The sequence below is a fragment of the Misgurnus anguillicaudatus genome, chromosome 7 (assembly GCF_027580225.2).
Source record: "Misgurnus anguillicaudatus chromosome 7, ASM2758022v2, whole genome shotgun sequence".
Taxonomy (NCBI): Eukaryota; Metazoa; Chordata; class Actinopteri; order Cypriniformes; family Cobitidae; genus Misgurnus; species Misgurnus anguillicaudatus.
This window is the reverse complement of record NC_073343.2, coordinates 29,579,742-29,597,342: the sequence shown is the minus strand read 5'-3', so window position 1 is coordinate 29,597,342 and position 17,601 is coordinate 29,579,742. Positions and strand designations below refer to the sequence as shown.

The 17,601-nt window shown below is 37.6% G+C and overlaps 1 protein-coding gene across 1 annotated transcript in view; it reads left to right on the top strand.

Moving 5' to 3' along the window:
* Positions 1–17,601, top strand: part of mdga2a (MAM domain containing glycosylphosphatidylinositol anchor 2a) — a 232,707-nt gene that overhangs the window by 83,413 nt on the left and 131,693 nt on the right. The window contains exons 4-5 of the mRNA XM_055171404.2: positions 7,827–8,023; positions 16,411–16,543. Coding sequence (XP_055027379.1) covers positions 7,827–8,023; positions 16,411–16,543 — 330 coding nt within the window. The remainder of the gene's footprint in view (positions 1–7,826; positions 8,024–16,410; positions 16,544–17,601) is intronic.

The window sequence follows — 17,601 nt, the reverse complement described above, 5'->3', positions numbered from 1 at the left end:
TGACTCGGAGTGTAATCATTATGGGATGCCAATTTTTTCCCTAGCAACCAAATACAGTACCCTAGCAACAGAGTAAACAAAGCCTTATATCTCCGCATCAGAACATCGTAGAGACACGGGGGTTGGACCGTTTGACTCGTGACTCAGAGGGTAATCACTATGGGATGTCAAATTTTTCCCTAGCAACCAAATACAGTACCCTAGCAACAGAGTAAACAAAGCCTTATATCTCCGCATCAGAACATCGTAGAGACACGGGGGTTGGACCGTTTGACTCGTGACTCGGAGGGTAATCACTAGTGGATGCCATTTTTTCCCCTAGCAACCAAATACAGCTCCCTAGCAACAGAGTAAACAAAGCCTTATATCTCTGCATCAGAACATCGTAGAGACACGGGGGGTGGACCGTTTGACTCGTGACTCAGAGTGTAATCATTATGGGATGCCAATTTTTTCCCTAGCAACCAAATACAGTACCCTAGCAACAGAGTAAACAAAGCCTTATATCTCAGCATCAGAACATCGTACAGACACGGGGGTTGGACCGTTTGACTCGTGACTCGGCGTGTAATCATTATGGGATGCCAATTTTTTCCCTAGCAACCAAATACAGTACCCTAGCAACAGAGTAAACAAAGCCTTATATCTCCGCATCGAAACAACGTAGAGACACGGGGGTTGGACCGTTTTACTTGTGACTCGGAGCGTAATCATTATGGGATGCCAATTTTTTCCCTAGCAACCAAATACAGTACCCTAGCAACAGAGTAAACAAAGCCTTAGATCTCCGCATCAGAACATCGTAGAGACACTGGGGTTGGACCGTTTGACTCATGACTCGGAGTGTAATCATTATGGGATGCCAATTTTTCCCCTAGCAACCAAATACAGTACCCTAGCAACAAAGTAAACAAAGCCTTATATCTCCACATCAGACCATCGTAAAGACATGGGGGTTGGACCGTTTGACTCGTAACTCAGAGTGTAATCATTATGGGATGCCATTTTTTCCCCTAGCAAACAAATACAGTACCCTAGCAACAGAGTAAACAAAGCCTTATATCTCGGCACCAGAACATCGTAGAGACACGGGGGTTGGACCGTTTGACTAGTGACTCGGAGTGTAATCATTATGGGATTCCAATTTTTTCCCTAGCAACCAAATACAGTACCCTAGCAACAGAGTAAACAAAGCCTTATATCTCTGCATCAGAACATCGTAGAGACACGGGGGCTGGACCGTTTGACTCGTGACTCAGAGTGTAATCATTATGGGATGCCAATTTTTTCCCTAGCAACCAAATACAGTACCCTAGCAACAGAGTAAACAAAGCCTTATATCTCAGCATCAGAACATCGTAGAGACATGGGGGTTGGACCGTTTGACTCGTGACTTAGAGTATAATCATATATTGTTCCTCAAATTTGCCACGGCAAGCACCACTTCACATTTTCTTCAGGAAATGTACCTATCTAGTATTACTATTACTGTTGTTGTTATTATTATTTTTATAATTAGTGGTGCTTGCATTTATGCAAGGCATCACTATTACTATTCCTCATACTTATTATTATGTTGGCTTTGAAAAAGCCAATATATTGTTATTGCTTTTAAACTTATATCTTATTATTATTCTACCCCTCCAAAATTTCTGACACTAACTCGTCCTAGGGCTTTCAAGCTACATGCACCAAATTTTCCACAGACCTTCAGACTGGTCTGACTTAGTGTGCTATATCTTTTCTAACTGATGGGACCTTCCGAATTCCTAAACGGGGGGCTCGAACACCCCAAAATTTCCATTGACTTAACATTGAGACAAACTTTGACGGGTCATAGCTGTGAGTGAGAAACTTGTAGAAACTTGTGGCTTACCACATTTAAGGAGGCTGACAGGCTGTGTAAGAACATACCTCACAATGGGGTGTAAGCTGTACCCCTGGGGTGTAAGAGGCCCCCAAAATTTCCCATTGACTTATAATGGGGCAGGAAACATGCCCATATAAGGGAATAAAAGCGTCCCAGATGGAATATCTTTACTTTAGAATGACGTAGAGCCATGGGGGTGGGCTCATTTTACTCAGTCATCCAATCAGTCTCTTAGGATCACCACAGAGCTATTAAGCCACGCCCCTAGCAACAATTTTGGGTACCCTAGCAACATCTCCCATAGACTACCATTATAAAAAGCCCAGATGGATATCTTTACACCAGAGTGTCATAGAGACATAGGGGTGGGCTCATTTTACTCAGGCATCCAATCAGTCTCTTAGGATCGCCCCAGAGCTATTAAGCCACGCCCCTAGCAACAATTTTGGGTACCCTAGCAACATCTCCCATAGACTACCATTATAAAAAGCCTAGTTGCATATCTTTGCACCAGAGTGTCATAGAGACATAGGGGTGGGCTCATTTTACTTAGGCATCCAATCAGTCTCTTAGGATTCTTATTGAGGTATTAAGCCACGCCCCTAGCAACCAAATATGAACACCCTAGCAACATAATAAACAAAGCCTTATATCTCTGGATCTGAACATCATAGAGACATGGGGGTTGGGTCTTTGGGTCATGTTAGCGTCATGCTAGCTCCATGCTATGTCATACTAGCTTCATGCTAGTTTCATGCTAGCTTTATGCTAGCTTTATGCTAATTTCATAATAAATCTTGCTAACTTCATGCTAAATCATGCTAACTTCATGTTAAATCTTGTTAGCTTCACATTAAATAGTGCTAGCTTCATGCTAATCATGCTAGCATCATGCTAATCATGCTAACTTCACGTTAAATCTTGTTAGCTTCATGCTAATCATGCTAACCTATGCTTACTTCATGCTAATTATGCTAGCCTCATGCTAGCTTCATGCTAATCATGCTAACATCATGCTAGCTTCATGTTAATCATGGTAACATCATGCTAGCTTCATGCTAATCATGCTAGAATCATGCTAGCTTCGTGCTAATCATGCTAGTATCATGCTAGCTTCGTGCTAATCATGCTAGCATCATGCTAGCTTCGTGCTAATCATGCTAGCATCATGCTAGCCTCATGCTAATCATGCTAGCTTCATGCTAATCATGCTAGCTTCATGCTAGCTTCATGCTAATCATGCTAGCTTCATGCTAATCATGCTAGCATCATGCTAGCTTCATGTTTTTCATGGTTATCATGCTAACATCATGTAAGCTTCATGCTAATCATGCTAGCATCATGCTAGCTTCATGCTAATCATGCTAGCATCATGCTAGCTTCATGCTAATCATGCTAGCATCATGCTAGCTTCATGCTAATCATGCTAACATTATGCTAGCTTCATGCTAATCATGCTAGCATCATGCTAGCTTCATGTTTTTCATGGTTATCATGCTAACATCATGTTAGCTTCATGCTAATCATGCTAGCTTCATGCTAATCATGCTAGCATCATGCTAGCTTCATGCTAATCATGCTAGCATCATGCTAGCTTCATGCTAATCATGCTAACATCATGCTAGCTTCATGCTAATCATGTTAGCATCATGCTAGCTTCATGCTAATCATGTTAGCATCATGCTAGCTTCATGCTAATCATGTTAGCATCATGCTAGCTTCATGCTAATCATGTTAGCATCATGCTAGCTTCATGCTAATCATGTTAGCATCATGCTAGCTTCATGCTAATCATGTTAGCATCATGCTAGCTTCATGCTAATCATGCTAGCATCATGCTAGCATCATGCTAGCTTCATGCTAATCATGCTAGCATCATGCTAGCTTCATGTTAATCATGCTAGCTTGATGCTAGCTTCATGCTAATCATGCTAGCATCATGCTAGCTTCGTGCTCATCATGCTAGCTTCATGCTAATCATGTTAGCATCATGCTAGCTTCATGCTAATCATGCTAGCATCATGCTAGCATCATGCTAGCTTCATGCTAATCATGCTAGCATCATGCTAGCTTCATGCTAATCATGCTAGCTTGATGCTAGCTTCATGCTAATCATGCTAGCATCATGCTAGCTTCGTGCTAATCATGCTAGCTTGATGCTAGCTTCATGCTAATCATGCTAGCTTCATGCTAACTTCGTGCTAATCATGCTAGCTTGATGCTAGCTTCATGCTAATCATGCTAGCTTGATGCTAGCTTCATGCTAATCATGCTAGCTTGATGCTAATCATGCTAGCTTGATGCTAATCATGCTAGCTTGATGCTAATCATGCTAGCTTCATGCTAATCATGCTAGCTTCATGCTAATCATGCTAGCTTCATGCCAGCTTCATGCTAATCATGCTAGCTTCATGCCAGCTTCATGCTAATCATGCTAGCTTCATGCCAGCTTCATGCTAATCATGCTAGCTTCATGCTAGCTTCATGCTAATCATGCTAGCATCATTCTAGCTTCATGCTAAATATGTTAACATCATGTTAGCTTCATGCTAATCATGCTAACATCATGTTAGCTTCATGCTAATCATGCTAGCATCATGTTAGCTTCATGCTAATCATGCTAGCATCATGTTAGCTTCATGCTTTTCATGTTAACATCATGCTAAATCATGCTACCTTCATACCTAAACTAACAGCCAGATAGCCTACTAAACTAAACTTCTGTCAAACCGTTTTAAACGTTCAGGCTACGCTTTTTCAAGCCAACATAAAGTTTGTCTTCAAACTTTAATATCTAGTTCTTATTATTCTTTTTCTGGACACTTTTTCGGCGCGTAACTCGTCCCGCACGGTTTGCCGTAATCCCATGAAAGAGGGCTCAAATCGACCGGATTATTGAGGAGAGGGGTGCTATGACTTTTATAAGCAATCGGGTGCAGGATTTTTGAAAGGGGGGCGAAAAACCACCCGAAAAATCCCATTGACTTAACATTGGGCCTAACTTTGACGGGTCATAGCTCCGCTCGAGGATTATGTAGAAACATGTGGGTTATAACATTTGAAGAGGGTGGTAGACTCTGTAAGAACATACATCACATTGGGGTGTAAGCTGTACCCCTGGGGTGTAAGAGGCACCCGAAAGTGCCCCATTGACTTATAATGGGGCAGGAAACATGCCCATATAAGGACATAAAAAAGTTCCAGATGGGATATCTTCGCTTTACAATGTCGTAGAGACAAGGGGGTGGGCTCATTTTGTTCAGACATCCAATCAGTCTATCAGGATAGTATCAGAGCAATTAAGCCACGCCCCTAGCAACCACTTTTAAGCACCCTAGCAACATAAAATTCAAACAGTTATATCTCGGCATCAGAACATCGTAGAGACACGGGGGTTGGACCGTTTTACTTGTGACTCAGAGTGTAATCAGTGGCCACATCATTGGCCACTCCCAAGCCACGCCCCTAGCAACCAAAATGAGCACCCTAGCAACATAATAAACACAGCCTTATATCTCCGCATCAGAACATCGTAGAGACACGGGGGTTGGACCGTTTTACTTGTGACTCAGAGTGTAATCAGTGGCCACATCATTGGCCACTCCCAAGCCACGCCCCTAGCAACCAAAATGAGCACCCTAGCAACATAATAAACACAGCCTTATATCTCCGCATCAGAACATCGTAGAGACACAGGGGTTGGACCGTTTTACATGTGACTCGGAGTGTAATCAGTGGCCACATCATTGGTCACTCCCAAGCCACGCCCCTAGCAACCAAATACAGTACCCTAGCAACAGAGTAAACAAAGCCTTATATCTCCGCATCAGAACATCGTAGAGACACGGGGTTTGGACCGTTTGACTTGTGACTCGGAGGGTAATCACTATTGGATGCCATTTTTTCCCCTAGCAACCAAATACAGTACCCTAGCAACAGAGTAAACAAAGCCTTATATCTCCGCATCAGAACATCGTAGAGACACAGGAGTTAGATCGTTTTACTTTTGGCTTGGAGTATAATCATATATGTTCCCCAGAATTTTGCCACGGCAAGCACCACTCACATTTTCTTCAGGAAATGTACCTATCTAGTTGTTAATTGTTATTACTATTATTATTACTATTGTTGTTATTATAATATTATTATTATTATATTTTGAACAAAAGGTTCTTTGGATGTTAAAGGGTTAGGGTTCGAATGTTCTTTATGGAACCATTCACCCAAAAATGCTATCGTAAGGGATCCTTGTTTCATGTGCAGAAATTTAGAAGTTATGTATATTTGTAATTACAAATTTGTCAGACACCTTTATCCAAGCGACTTACAGTGCATTATATACTAGGTATTTAGGATCAAACCCACAGCCTTTAGGACTGCTAACACAGTGCACTACCACTGAGCTACAGGAAGACTTATTTATATTTTGCTTGGACTGAGTTTATGGATTTTGTATGTGGTTTAATTTAAAGCAATTAAGTGCATTAAAGAAATACATTTATTTGTACAGTATATGTGTTTCCTGGGAATCAAACCCATGGCATTAATTCAGTTACCCATGGCAAGTAATTAATAAAAAATCAGTTCTTTATAAGCATAGTCGTTAAATTAGATAGCTTTGGGCTTATCAAAACAGCTTGGGAAGAATATACAACAGAAATCAATATTTCAGTTATAGTAATTATTCATGCATTAACCCTTAAATGCATACCTCAGGTCTTTAGTGCATACTTTTAATGAAAAAACATTTTTATTAGACTCTAAATTGATTCGACCAACAAACTGGTATGTCTGAATGGCCTGATTAAGCAGTTTTGAATCAAAATTATTTGATAAACGTAAGTATAATACGTGCCGAGAGCATTCAGTTAAAGTGCACCTATTTCAATACTAAAAACGTTATTTTGTGTATTTGGTATAATACAATGTGTTTGCGTGGTTTATGGTTAAAAAAACATTATTTTCCACATTCCGTACATTTTTGTAGCTTCAGATTTCACTCTCTTCCTGAAACACATGGATTTGAAAAGCGCTGTGTCCCTGATTGGGCAACTAATCTGTACGTTGTGATTGGCCTAAATACCTCTGACATCAGCTGGAAATTTGACATTCCTTACCATGTTTGAAAGATTCACTCACAATGCTAACGGGAGTTAACTTACAGACTGTGAGTCCGATCCGGGAGGAATTATGATAATGTCGGTCTACATCACCAATCCCAGGAAGTAAACTGTTGCCTACAATCCGTGTGTTTGTTGTAGTCCAAAAAAAGAGTTTACGTTGGAGACGATAACTCGCGTCATCGTTTACTTTGGGGTTTGTACCTTTTGCATTTACACACCGAAGGAAATTTAAAAACGTGAATCGGACAATAGATGCTCTTTAATATCATTATCTCATTTTTGACAGAGATGGCATTTAGTGGCGTTTGCATCTGAGCTACTCATATATTTATGTTGATCATTGCTCTCATCATGCTCTCCGATATAAGCTATAGGAACTCATAATGTGATATTTATGAGTTCCACGATTCGACATTTATGCTGTATATTAATGATTTTATGTTCATAGTGGGACCCATTTCTGGTTTCCGCAACACTGTGCCATATGTGTTCGTCTAGACTAGAGCGTCTAGCATACGGCTTTTATAAATGGAGGCTTTCAATCTAAATAAAATGTATTTGTTTACCCGTGACCTAGTTTTCAATTTATTACATTCTGTCATATCTCACATCCATACTTCTTTCAACCTCATGCATATTACGCTCAGTCTCACATCCATTTTAAAGCCTCTTGCTCTGTAGGGGTAAATATACCCTGAGAGACTCAACAGCATTATTATTGTTATTAAGGTAACAATTGAACGATGCGTGTCTTTAAATACCTCCATTACAACAGAAGTCTATAACAGGGAATTGCTGGAACAATGTGTCCAACCTATTCATTTGAATTTCAGATTTAGAAGACCCGATCGTAACGGTCCACCAGAGTATAGGAGAGGCGAAGGAACAGTTCTACTATGAGAGAACCGTGTTCCTGCGGTGCGCTGCCAATTCTAATCCACCGGTGCGGTACAGCTGGAGACGGGGACGAGAGTTTCTGTCCCAAGGTTCGGACAAAGGTGTGGAGATCTATGAGCCTTTTTTTACACAGGTATGTCTTTATATAAACAATAACTGTATACAAAAGTATTAATACTCCATATAGTAGTGGTATTAAATGATGGCCCATGTGCACCATGTAAATGCAGTAGTACAGTAGTAATGCTTAAGGAGTTATGGTTGGGACGATATCTTTTATCACAGTATCATTTCTTAGGGCTTTCAAATGATTAATCATGATTAATCGCATACAAAATAAAAGTTTGTTTTTGCATATATGTGTGTGCACTGTGTGTAATTTCATGTGTGTGTACTGTTTGCAGTTATTATTAGATTATTATAACCATATATATATATATATATATATATTTGTACATATAAATATAAATAAATAAATATATACTGTAAATATATATATATATATATATATATATATATATATATATATATATATATATATATATATATATATATATACAGTATATATATAAAGAGAAAATACATAAATACAAAAATATATATAATTAATTAATCTTTTGACAGCCCTATTTATTTTATATTGTTATTATTATTATTATTATTATTAATAATATACTTTTATTTTGTATGCGATTAATCGCAATATTAATTGTTTGACAGCCCTAAATTTTCATTTTAGCAGTAATCTCTTCTGGTGATAATTTATGTAGTACATACAGTATATGGCAATGCTTAGGATTAACTGATAATTAAATTCTTTTTGAATAAAATTATTTTATTTTTAATAATTTTTGTTTTTATTTTGAACATAGAAGCAAACCAAATGACACATGGTTTCATTTTATGCAACAAGTGTGCTGAAGTGTGTAATATTTGTTTAATTAAAATAAAAAATGTTGTGGTAATACTCCAAAATACGGCTATAGTTTTTAGTATAACATCATTATAACATTAGTACATACTAACCAACCAAGCAATATCATTTTGCAGCATTTATTAATCTTTATTAACGTTTGTTAATGGCAATACAATTGTTTATGTTAGTTTATTGTATATTCCATAATAACTAACTTTAGATGTTAAATGTTGAAATTAACATGAACTATATTTTTTCAAAAATATTTTTTATTCAAAAATATTTTTTCTTTTTTTATATAACAAGTGTGTCATTTTTGTTAAACAGCTTTACGCCATTTTAAAACACTTTTTTCCTATCCACACTTAATATGCAGAGACAGACACTTTGCATTTTTGTATTCATTGTGTCGTGTGTAAAACAGTCCTGACACGGTCATGTTATTTCGCGTGCGATGTGAAAAATTGGTGACATTATGTGCATCATTGCTGACATAAGTTCTACATTTACCGCCTGATAAATTTAATATGAAAGCATGGCAGAGACAACTTTAGATGAACTTCATTGCTCTTGCATAGGCAAGAGAGACAAAGATGAAGAGCAGTGTGACATCAGAAGTGTTATCTGCTCCAGAAGGAAGCACATCAGACCTGACACAACTGCTTTCAAAACAGTAGATTTTCACATCTGCTATGGCACAGCGCTTGTCCCACAGTGGATCCGTCCCGGTAATTAGTCATAAGACAAGGATATTTCGAAACCCGTTTCAATCTTTTTATTCCCCACAGAGAATCAATCATGGAGCATTAGCCTGTGCACTTACTGAAGATTTTGCATGCTATTTCGAACAACGTTTTTCGTCTGTCACCCCCCGCTGAACTATGAATATGAAATTAATGCACCGCAACGTTTTGTCTGCAACCAGTCTCAGGTTGGCGAGTGGATCAACACCACAAGCAACGTCACAAGGTTCTGGCACTCAAGATTCTGAAAACATAAAGTGTCACTATAACCGATGGTGTTAGAAATTGACATGACGTGAAGTTTTGAAAATTACACTAAAAATTATGCTTGTTTAATTAAAGGTACAGTATGTAAGGTTTTTGTACTAACTCTTCCCCGCCAGCATTTAAAAAAAAAGTTGCCAGCCAGCGCCAACATTTTTTATGATTTACACAAAAGTTTAATAGTTTAATTAAGAAAATGTTTTTTCTTTAAATATATAAATATACAACATATCAAATGAAAGAACAGACCCTCTCCTTTCAAACAAAAAAGTTTCATCTGTTCTCTTTTTATCACTTCTCAAATATGGGTAGGTTACTTAAAAAATACAAAATTTTGAGCAAAAAGTTGGAATTTTTTTTTGGAGTGAATTATCCCTTTAAATTAAATGTGCATGCTGCATCTTTTCTATACAATACAAAAGCGGTAAAGCTCCAAGTACTAGGGCTGTCACGATTATGAAATTTGGCTGGCGGTTAATTGTCTGATAAATTGTGACGAATATGGCGATTAATTGTCTGTTTTATGGCTTGATGATTATGATGATTAATTGTCTATTTTATTGCTTTGACATTTCATTCTCATAAATTTTTTTCTTTGTTAATAAAATAATTTTCACACATTGTTGTGATTATTTAAATTAAATCTTTGTGCAAGGTGTACCTGGCAGAAAATATGAATACACTTAACACATATTTAAAAGTAATCTGATACTGTTTTGTTTGTACCGGGGGCGCAGCTCCCCCTTGTGTTTTTAAGAGAGATGTGCAATCATTGCGGTGATCTTTAATCATCATGATGAGGTCAAACAATCGCGATGAGACGATTATTTAATCATTGTGAGAGCCCTACCAAGCACAATAACAACAAAAACAGACCATTAAAGTACCTTAAAAGTACACTGTAAAACCCGACAAGCTCAAAACTTAAAACTTGATATTTAAAATAAAAATGTGATTTAAAGAGCCACACAGATGCAAAATCGAAAATTACCTGTATTGCGGTGTGTCATGTAGCTGTCCATCAATGTAAACAATGTGCAAAGTAGTTAAACCAAAAGGTGCATGATTAATAATGTTATTGGCTTCTAAAGTAGGGAGTCGACTCTGAATCGCTCAAACGAGTCGTCATATCGAATCTCCTGCCTGTCTTTATTCACGTAATATGAACACTTTGCATAATATTCTCCGCCTACAGCCTTCCCCGGGAAAAACGAAAACTATGACCTGCCCACAGAGACTTCAGCTAGTTAGTGTGTAAACATCATATCACGCTGTGTTTTCAGTTTGTGTTGTTTTATGACGATATGAAGAATCAGTGGTTAAAATTACTTTTTCACTGAGTGATTTACTAGACGTTTGGCAATGAAAGATGGTTCAGTACCCACTTTATTTGGAACAACACGCGTCTCCTAACCACAACCTGTAAGTAAATTATAGCTATATACTTGCTTAAATGAGTGTAAAAATGTTAATATCTGTCGTCGTTTTTATAACTTGGACTAATGATGAATGATGTGTATTGATGTTAAACTCTTAATATACTGTCAGAGAGTCACGTTAGCAAGCGGCTAACGCATGTGTAGCCTACTTGTGTTTACATTTTTGCTATAGTCCGGTCAGCTTTAGTTACACTTGCTTAAATGAGTGTCAAAATTTTAGTGTCTGTCGTCATTTTTATTGCTTGGACTAATGCTGAATGATGTGTATTGATGTTGTTGTTTAAACTCTTAATAAACTGTCAAAGAGTCACGTTAGCAAGCGGCTAACACATGCTGCACTTACGGTTTTGCTATGGCCCGGTTAGCTTACATAAATGCTTAAATGAGTGTAAAAATGTTAGTTTCTGTCGTCATTTGTATTGCTTGGACTAATGATGAATGATGTGTATTGATGTTGTTGTTTAAACTCTTAATATACTGTCAAAGAGTCACGTTAGCAAGCGGCTAACACATGCTGCACTTACGGTTTTGCTATGGCCTGGTTAGCTTACATAAATGCTTAAATGAGTGTAAAAATGTTAGTTTCTGTCGTCATTTTTATTGTTTGGATTAATGATGAATGATGTCTGTGTTTAAACTCTATTTACTGTCAGAGAGTCACGTTAGCAAGCGGCTTATGCTGCACTTACGGTTTTGCTATGACCCGGTTAGTTTACATAAATGCTTAAATTAGTGTAAAATTGTTAGTTTCTATCGTTGTTTCTATTGCTTGGATTAATGATGAATGATGTCGTTGTTTAAACTCTATTTACTGTCAGAGAGTTACGTTAGCAAGCGGCTAACACATGCTGCACTTACGGTTTTGCTATGGCCCTGTTAGCTTACATAAATGCTTAAATGAGTGTAAAAATGTTAGTTTCTGTCGTCATTTTTATTGTTTGGATTAATGATGAATGATGTCGTTGTTTAAACTCTATTTGCTGTCAGAGAGTTACGTTAGCAAGCGGCTAACGCATGCTGCACTTACGGTTTTGCTATGGCCCGGTTAGCTTACATGAATGCTAAATGAGTTAGTTTGTGTCGTCGTTTTTATTGTTTGGATTAATGATGAATGATGTGAATTGATGTCGATAATGTCTTCTCAGTAAATCATGTTAGCACTAGGTCAATACATCTTGCACTATTGTTGGTCTGTGCCACTGATCGGTGGTCTGTGCGGAGACTGTGTCAGTTGACCAATCAGAGCAGGGTAGGCTACTGAAAGGTGGGGTTTAGGCAGACTAAGTCGATGAGCGACTTCATACGAATCGTTTAGGGATCTCTAAGAAATGGGGTCATTTTAAATTTATATTTTAAGAAAATTACAGTGTTTTTTACCTTGCATGCATTTAAACCTGTTGTCCGGGACTTATAAACAGTGATAGGACGCTTAAAATTTGCATCTTACTAGCTCTGTAATTATTTTTTGCAAGGATAAACGATAAAATATGTTTGCAGTTACATATTAACAAGGTCACGGTCATGTATATTTATTAAAAACAAGTGTAACACAAACATCTATCTGGTTCCGTTGTGCTACTTTTGACCCACCTGTGTGTTACCCAGCTGGCAGGGTCAAAAGTAACAATGTGCTACTTACGTTCAAAGTGAAATTATTCTGAAGTCATTTTACATTTGTTTAAAATTTCACCTGGTTTTGATAGAACACACTTGTGAGTTATTGACCACATCAAAAATATATCTGTCTAGAACAGTGGTCTCCAACATGGCGTTTGCAGGCGCCAGGTTGCCCACACGGGCCCTGTGAGTTGCCCCCCAAACCACATTCTACTAATAGCCTTAATTTTAATATTTATTTATGACATATTTTATATTAGTAAATATATTTATACATTTATAAAATAAGCAAATAAAATTTATAAATTACAATTAATCTAAACTTAAAAGTTTATCATTGTATTTAACAAATACACGTTACTTAAAACTACTGTTTTACAAGTAGTGTTTACCATTTTTTTTGTCACAGAAACAGACATTGTGACTCATGTGTATGTAAGTGTGAAGAAACTGAGCTCAGTGTTGGCCTTGACTTCACACAGTTATTGTTTATATGACAAAGCAACACATCTCCAACCTACAGCCTAAGCACAGGCGCTACACTTCTGAACAATGGTAACCACAAACCAAACTTTACTGAAAACCACATAAAATATTTTATTTAAAAAATGCTCTCTTAATGCACGCTCATGCAAAGCATGCTGGGAACTGGAAATCCTACTCAACCAATCGTGTTGATTTAACTTTAAACTGAAGTTAATTTGCAATGCCAGACTCTTTCTTAGCTTAACTGGTAGATTGAATGCCATTAATCTCATCACAACCACCAAACGTTTGTAAGTAGTTTGTTTGTTAAAATGAGGCTGTTGTATTGAAATGACTGGGTTTGGAAGTCATAAATACAATTCATGAGTTAGCCAAGTTTTTTGACTTTCTATTATTTAAGTTTGTGGAACTCAAAGCAGTGAAATCTTTAACACACATAAAGCTTTTAAGTTGAATAAACTTTATTTCACTAGTTTGAGTATCAGACTTAAAGTGTAATCCAGACTGAAAAACTTGCATCTTGTCTCAAATCTCTGTCATGATTTTAAATATGCACATTTAAAAAAATAAAATTTCAGTCTGTTCCTCACACAAAGTTTTAAATAGCTTCAAAAGACCTTTTTGTCAGACTATTTTCACAGTGCTTGTTGTCATTTTTGGAGCTTGACAGCCCCTGTTTATTATTCAGTTTTATTTTGTGGAAAACAACAGTGTTCATGAAACAAAGAACTATAACACTTTACAATAAGGTTGTATTTGTTAAAATTAAAGTAAATGCATAATTTAATATGAACTTATGGTAACAATTTACAATAAGGTTCATTAGTTAACATTATTTAATACATTAGTTAACATGAACTAATAATGAACTGCACTTATACAGCATTTATTAATCTTTGTTAATGTTAATTTCAACAATTACTAATACTAACATGAACAAACAATTAAGAGCTTTATTAACTAACACAACAAAGATTAATAATGACTGTAACAAATGTATTGTTCATTGTTTGTTCATGTTAGTTAATACATTAAAGGAATAGTGTACTCATTTTCAATATTAAAATATGTTATTACCTTAACTAAGAATTGTTGATACATCCCTCTATCATCTGTGTGCGTGCACGTAAGCGCTGGAGCGCGCTGCGACGCTTCGATAGCATTTAGCATAGCTCCATTCATTCAATGGTACCATTTAGAGATAAAGTTAGAAGTGACCAAACACATCAACGTTTTTCCTATTTAAGACGAGAGTAGTTATACGAGCAAGTTTGGTGGTACAAAATAAAACGTAGCGCTTTTCTAAGCGGATTTAAAAGAGGAACTACATTCCACGGCGCAATAGCACCCTTGGGAGCACTTCGACTCGGCGCAGTAACACCCTTCCTCTCCCATTATGAGAGGGAGAAGGGGAGCGGACTTTTCAGGCGACTCAAAGTACTCCCAAAAGTGCTATTACGCCATACAATATAGTTCCTCTTTTAAATCCGCTTAGAAAAGCGCTACGTTTTATTTTGTACCACCAAACTTGCTCGTATAACTACTCGTCTTAAATAGGAAAAACGTTGATGTGTTTGGTCACTTCTAACTTTATCTCTAAATGGTACCATTGAATGAATGGGGCTAAGCTAAATGCTATCGAAGTGTCGCAGCGCGCTCCAGCGCTTACGTGCACGCACACAGATGATAGAGGGATGTATCAACTCTTCTTAGTTAAGGTACTAACATAGTTTAATATTGAAAATGAGTAGACTATTCCTTTAACTAATGTTATCAAATACTGCACAACCTTATTGTAAAGTGCTGGTTCAACTTAAAAAATAATGCTGGGTACACACCAAAAGATAATCAGGCTGATTTTGGGCCGATTTCCCCCCCTTCCGACAATCGTAGCTAGGGCCCGATTATCTTAATGGTTCTACAGATTATCTTATCCGGTGTGAGGTGTGTTAAGAGTGTCCAAACCTGATCGGAAAAACGTCGGGGTCACCCTGATCGTGAATCGTAAATATTTGAGATTATCATGTGAAATTAAACAATATTCAATCAGAAAGCGAGATAATGGAAGACTGAAGCAGTCATGGTGCAGCGCAAAGTGAAGTTGATGCAAAGTGAACTTGTACAGACCATGTTCCCGCTGTCTCCGCGACTTTACCCAAACCCTTTCTTTTTTTCCCTTTAAATTTCTGTGAAAATCATTCCAAACCCTATCATTGAAATTTCTTCCTGCATATCGTCCGCCATGCTTAATCTGAAGTCTCGCGAGATTTTGGGAGATTTCCTGTGTTCACAGTCGAGACACAGTCGTTGAAAATCTGTTTGTGTGTGGGGTGCTGTATTTGACACATCATGGCACACCACACACTATAGGATCAAAACGGTTAAATCTATGATTTTTTATCGTCATGTTTGTGGTCTATCACATTTTGAAAATCTTATACGATGTTAAAAAATTTTTTGTGTGTACCACCTGGTTGCCTTAAAATTAGGGATGCACCGATAGGATTTTTTTGTGCCGATACCGATTTAAACAGACAACTTCTGCCCAATGCCAATACGGATATTAAACACTTGTATATAATACTATACAGTTGGTCTATTAGCTAGTTTATTGCTGCATCAAATTATTTTTACTGAACATGGATTGGATCTAATTAACATTCAACTGACCAACATAATAAGAGAAGCACAAATTAAGCTAAAACAAATATAATAAGACAGCATGACAACCTTCAAAGGTGGTTTTTGCTATTCAGCATTTATTTTATTAACAACATTAACTCATTTTTACATATAATGGATTTCTTTATGCAGTTAAATAATAAACAATCGGTATCGACCTTTCTCGTGCTATTGCCGATATGCCGATGGTTTCAAATGCATCAAAAATCGGCCGATAAATATCGGCGGGCGATACATCGGTGCATCACTACTTAAAATTTTTTAGTTGATTCACACCACACCATTTTTTTAAACAACTAATATGTATCAAGTCAAATCAATTCATGTCTATCAAATTATTAAGAATGACGAAAACATTTATTTCATTTTGCAGGGCGAGACCAAGATCCTGAAATTGAAGAACCTGCGTCCACAGGACTATGCTAACTACACATGCACCGCCTCCGTCCGCAGCGTCTGTGGCATCCCCGACAAGAGCATTCTCTTCCGACTTACCAACAAAACAGGTGCGAGTGATCTCAAACATCATTTCTGTCTGCCGTGCCTGTTTGTTTTTTCAGTCCTTCTGCTGCATCTGCGCCATCCAACAAGTTAAAAAAGTACAAGCGACCATCCGGCACCACAGAAAGCTCTCTAAAAGCATTTGCCTTGAGGCTTTTGTCACCAGATGTGCTACGTGGTCTGATAATCAACAAGCTTTGAGTGCTGCATGTGTTATTGCGTATGTTATGCCTGTTACATTTAGAAAAGTTTTCCTTTTCTGTGGGCTGTTGATGGCTAAGCGCCCGCGGCTGATGTTTTCACCACTGGCCTCGCAGTTAATTCGGTTCATGGCAAAACCATATTCTTAAGAAAATGGCCCGTCGGCTGTCCGCGCTTCTTATCTGTCTCCGTGGGCTTCGCGTGCTACCGCAGAGAAGACCTGACCTTTACTGAATCCATTAGAGAATGAACAGTCGACAGACCTTTTCCTCTGGCCATTTCTGTTTCTGTATCTTCTTCTCGCACTTCCCCCCGCTCTCTTTTTTTTGCACCATCCTTCTGTCTTACTTTTTTCTGTTTCTCAGCGTATTTCTGGCAACACGTTGGTTGATGATGATGAGGGCGGCAAATCCAGTGGTTTGACTGATTGCTTTGCCAACTCGCAGGCCCTTACAGCACAGCATGCTGGTTCTTCTTTGGGACAAGCAGTTAGGGAAAGGCTTTAATAGTGTGTGACACATGTTGGTAGATTGGATGTGGTCACATGGTGCATTATGGGGCATTTTCTAGCTCTGTAGTGCAAAAATAATTCACCAAACTAACAAAAGATGACCAAAAATGTTGCCTGGAAGCAGGGCTCTGAACCGGTTCAAGGAACGAAAACGAAAACCGGAAACGAACGAAATTTTAACAGGAACAAAAACGAAAACAAAATCAATTTTAATCGTTCTGAACAGAAACGTTTATTTAAAATTACCATTAACCGGTTAATAACGTTATTTTATTGTTTTCTTTAATATTGTACTTTATCAGTGACGAATCATGAATTAAACAGTACAACATGTGACTTTGACGCATCAAG